Source organism: Phaethon lepturus, unplaced genomic scaffold, assembly GCF_000687285.1.
Source record: "Phaethon lepturus isolate BGI_N335 unplaced genomic scaffold, ASM68728v1 scaffold28260, whole genome shotgun sequence".
Classification (NCBI taxonomy): Eukaryota; Metazoa; Chordata; class Aves; order Phaethontiformes; family Phaethontidae; genus Phaethon; species Phaethon lepturus.
Window position 1 is genome coordinate 8,482 of NW_010511640.1, and position 5,128 is coordinate 13,609.

The following is a 5,128-nucleotide window of genomic DNA, read 5'->3' on the forward strand; positions in this document are numbered from 1 at the left end:
ATGCCGTGCAGGCACCGCACTCCAGGTATGACACCTTCCCTCTCTGTTCTTCTGATAAATGGCAGGACAGACTGTATTTATCTAATATGAGAAATGTCATTGTGATCTAAATCCATGGCTCAATCTATTCATTTTTACCCCCTTTCTTTTGTAATCTTCAGATCCTAACAGCAGGCTGGGATGAACTAGAGTGTCACCGGGTTTTTAACTTCCTCTGCGAGCTGAGCAATTTACCCCGTAAAGTACAGACAGTTGTCAGCAGCAAACCAGGTAATTGTCAAAGCAGACAAAAGTCCTACAAAATCAAAATGCGCTGTCATGGAGAAGACAGAAAATGCATCTTGATTACTGCAAACAAAATGTGGCTAGGATGGAGAATGTTTTGCCTCAGCTAAGCCTTGTAGCACCAGTCCTTTCCTGACTCTCATGTACATTCTGTTAGCTCCAGTTTTATGCAGAAAGTGGGCATTCTAGAGTAAATACTTGGCCTTTGTATAGATAGATACAGCTATTTTTCTTCACTGAAAGAAGAGCAAAGATATTGTCTTTGACACATATCCTGTAGTGAAGAGAGTTGTCTTGAGAGGTGTTTAGGGTTTTTTTTAATAATTCCATTATCAAGCCAATGCATAAGTTATGTATATACGTAAACAGTAACATGGACTTGAATCTTTCCTACTGTACACCAATGCCAGTGAAATCAACGGGAAAGGAACCAACATAGAAATAAAGTGACGCAGTAAAAAGTTAGGTTTAATATTTCTGGAACACAACGCTGACGTGGCACATACCTCTCAAGAAATTCTCATGTTACCCTGCACAGAACTGGGTATTTCTGTGGAACACTTTATACACAGCCATACACACACTTCCTCCTATTTCCACTTACTGATGCCATCAGAGAGAAAAGATCAGAGTAAACAAAAAACAGCTGAGAGCCCTTGAAAACATGCATGAGCTGCTGCAGAAAGGTACCAGAGGGTGCGTAAGTAGATTCTACAGCCTCAATTAGCGCAATGTATCCAAAAGAGCCAAATTCAGGAAGTAGCAGCTGAGAATTTAATTAAATCCCCCTAGATGTTCTTGGGCAGCTTGAAGAAAACCCTTCTTTCTCTTCCTATAAAATAGCAGGTGATAATCTGTATTGTGCGAGGTTTAATGGCTTTATAACCTCTACATTCTTTTACCCCCAGGAAGTGCCCGAAAGCTAGAGCTGCGGATAAGGTTATACTGCCGTAGCGTCTTGTTGAACCACTGGATTCATCGAAGTGATTCTGCGTTTTGGTTGACTCGTATTTTAAAGCCATGGCCCATGGTCAATCAAGCTCGCCTGCTGTATATCATCTTTGGGCCAGTGTCCTCTCTTGATGGTGAGTAGTCTGGGGGGTTAATTTTCAAAGTTTGTTCCCTGAGAATGAGATTACCTTGCAGGATGCAGCATTTCTGAAAGCCAAGCTTCATGCAAACAAAATGTAATCGTAGAATAGCCTAGAAAAAAATTGTTCTGCTTAACCAGATCTCACTAACATACATAAAATACACAAGTGATATATGTACATATATATATTTATACATACATATATGTTAAAAAGTTACAATTCAAGTGAAGAAATTGCACCTCTGTTCCTCTATTCTCCCCTGCTTAGGGTAGAGTTAGCTCAGATGCACCTCAAAGAAGCATCTGTTGCAGAAAAACATGCTTTCTCATTTAATTATTAGACCTGGGTTTCTTTAAATTGCTCTTTGATTCATGCTGCAACTATCGCTGTCCCTACTAGAATGGCAGATGGAAAAAATCTCACTGTCACAAAGACTGAGTTGTGTTACCTGAATTCCCCTCCTCTGACGGCTGTAAGGCACAGTTTAACACCTTTCTTGTCTGAAAAAAAAATTACTTTGTCACTTAATAGCAGTTGTGATTAATATATTGCTCAGGACATGTGGTTTGGCAGAAAATGATAGAAGGACCAACAGATGAGACCAGTCTGAAAGGTTTAGCAGATGCAATTAAACTGCTGTATGATACAGAAGCTAGAGAATGGACAGCAGATGATGTTATCAGTCTTGTGGATGAGCTGTCAGGTGTGTTTTTGCCTTTATCATTAATCCGTAGGATTATATGCTCATGTCCTCCAAATCTAGCAATAAGTGTGTTTCAGACACAGAGGTGCCTTGGGGAACTGACTGCAATATTCCTTACAGTAGCTGTGGTGTAACTGGAAAAGTCATTACATTTGGAAGCCAGGCCGTAGCTGGGGATGAGAGAAACCCAGCACCGCTTACAAATTCAGGCTGTCCTTCCCCATTGTGAAATATTTTAAGAATCCATGCAGTTAAAATTCAAGTCTTGTCTAGCCATTATTAAGGAAACATTGCCCAAGCTGCGTAAACTGAAAACATGTTTGTTCAAGCCAAAAATTCTACTGAACAATGTTAACGGCTACATTGAAAGTTAGTTTTGGGTGAGATTATATCATGGAAGCTATCGTGAAGAGCTCTAACTGTATTGCCGGTAGGAATCGCTTATATGACTAAATTGCTGCAATTGTATTCCAGAGGGTATCCCCTCACAAATTCTGGTTAGCTCTCAAAGCCAACAATTCATAAATTCACATTTCCCAGAATAGTTTTTGTGGCACTCCTTTCTTTTTGTTCAAAGATCACTAAAATTCTCTCTGTTTTATTACGAAGTTGTTCCCCGGGAGTGGCTCATGGAGAACAATGCTCGACTTCTTATTCTGAGTGGAAACAACATCTGCTTCACTTTCATGGCCAGCAAAGCTGTGAACGGAAGAGCTGGCGAGTTAGCCAGACTCATGGTCTTCCTGGCTTTGGTGAGTGCTCCTGAACAGAGCAGGCTCAGGCCTTTTGTCTCTTTACCCCCCGATTTGCTTTCCTGGACCTGAAAGCTGTTTCCCCATCTACTCCTACAAATCCGGAGTAAGTCCAGCAAGAGACTTGGTACTCTTCCACCCTCTGGGCCCTGTCCAGCACACCTCTGCAAGGTAGCAAGCCTATCCTTGAGGAGAGGTACCGCTAACAAAACGTTGAGAAGTTCCTCCGTTAGCATGCCAACAATAAGAACAACCTCTATGACCTCCTAACAAAGCCTAAGTTTCCAGCTCAGAAAATAATCGGCTGCAACCAATCCGTTAGAATCAATAGTTAATTCTAAGATTTAATCTTGCCTTTTATAGTGTTGTACTCATCATAAAAGGCGTATTTCTAATATTCCCTGTGCACATCAGGTCTGCGAGAAAGACCTGTACTGCATGGACTGGGCAGTAAAAATGATGCAGAAGGTCTGCAAAGTTTTCAGCACTCCAGGGGAGAGAAACAACTTTCTGCAGTGTGTGGAGAACGCCTTTGCTCACATGGTCATGGACATGCTACAGGCAGTACTGTCCGGTAAGCCTGCGGACGAGCACTTTAATCAGGAGCTAACACTGAGCAAGACATCGAGCAACACAGTTAGTGTGGCATCGCAGCCTGTCCTCCTGCCCTCCCTCACCAGGCAGAGCACCACTGGAGTGCCTGAAGCTTTTGCTAACATAAAATAATCAAGTGTCACAGTTGGGAGAGACATTTATTTAACCGATCTCGCTTGTCCAAGAGATTCCCAGTGCCGCGGATGGTGAAAGCAACAGTCTTTTAAAATACATCCCCCCAGAGCATTAGGCCTGAGGTCCTTTTGGGCTGTGCCCGAGCACAGGCTCCGAGCAGCTGCCAGCCAGCCTGTTCACCTCAACAGGCTGCAGTTGCTCCCTGTCCACAGCTTGTCAGCCCTGATAAAACCTCAAGACTGATTATGATGGCAAGCTGTAAAGATGAACAGCCTGCTCAGTTGGCCAGATTTTTGCCTTAACGCACAATTGTTCTTGTCCGTCTTCGGACAAGCTGGTAAAGGAATTTTGGAGAGAGTCTCCTGTGTTCTCTCACAGCTGTCCTGCCATCAGGTGCCGTAGCTGATGCCTCATAAATCTAAGCGGAGGCTGCTGAAAACACTGAATGAGTAAGATTTATGTTCAAAGAAGTAATTTTGTTTCACTAACCGTTTTTAAATGTTTTTCTTTGCCCTGGTAGGGGATCGCGATGAAGAGGACAGCAGCTTCTTGAATTTGTTTCACCTTGTAAATGCACAAGCGAACTTCCATAAAGAAATTCTGTACCTGACCATGAGAAACAACAGCAACACCATTTAACGCTCTGAACTTTACAGACTCTTGCTCTACACTTGCTGGATTTTTCTAATTTTTTTTTAAACATTTGCAAAGCAGTGACCAATTATTTCTTAAAGGTCCATTCCAGTAAGAGCTGGTGACATACGTGTCAGAGCAGCTGAATGAGCTCATGGAACTACTGGGGACCTCTGAGCATACGCAGCGGAGTTCTGGGCGTTTCGCTCCTCTGAGGCTGTGTTAAGACGCACTGAGGAAGCAGGCTGGGGGCCTCTGGTTTGGGAACATAAACTGCATTCTTTTCCCACTGTGTATGTTTGCATACACAATAAAAAATGGCATGGTTTTCATATTTGATGTGCATACACAAATTGAAGAATGTTATCTTAGTTCAGAACCGAAAACATTTTGATCTTTTAATTTTGTTTTCTCTTGGGAATCGGAGGAGAAAGAGACAGGCATAATTAGAGAAGCGCAGCTACATTTTTCCAGTTTGCCAGGGTCTCTCTTGCTAACACTTAGATTCTGCGACAGCAGCGCTCCATAGGTTGTACATTCAGTTTTAGCAGAAAGAGGTGATTCCTGAAAGGAATTTAACTGCTTTGATCAAGCAAGGCAATTTTTTTCCCCCAAAAAAACTACAGGTGCATTTTAACCATAAAGCAGAAGAAACTTCAAATCCCTTTGCCTGCCTAGTGTAGTAAGTGAACTGTTAAAGTGTATTTGCTTTTGTAGGACTTAGCTACGTTGAAGACGCACATTCAATGCACGTAGGCTAAGATCACTGTTACATTAAAGTACATAAATGTTTGCTACTTATAAAAGGTTTGGATTTTCTGCTATGTTGCTTTCAAAACAAAAATATGTAACACATAATAAAAAGGACTTACTTCGCATTGTTTACAACACGGCCATTTTCTTCACGTTATTAAATAACCTTCTGCTCCACC

The 5,128-nt window shown here is 42.0% G+C and overlaps 1 protein-coding gene across 1 annotated transcript in view; it reads left to right on the forward strand.

The window, feature by feature from the left end:
* Positions 1–4,202, forward strand: part of FBXO47 (F-box protein 47) — a 9,508-nt gene extending 5,306 nt beyond the window's left edge. Inside the window, exons 5-10 of the mRNA XM_010284663.1 lie at positions 162–270; positions 1,194–1,370; positions 1,936–2,082; positions 2,692–2,834; positions 3,249–3,408; positions 4,084–4,202. Of these exons, the coding sequence (XP_010282965.1) occupies positions 162–270; positions 1,194–1,370; positions 1,936–2,082; positions 2,692–2,834; positions 3,249–3,408; positions 4,084–4,202 (855 nt within the window). The remainder of the gene's footprint in view (positions 1–161; positions 271–1,193; positions 1,371–1,935; positions 2,083–2,691; positions 2,835–3,248; positions 3,409–4,083) is intronic.
* The last annotated feature ends 926 nt before the right edge of the window (positions 4,203–5,128 follow it).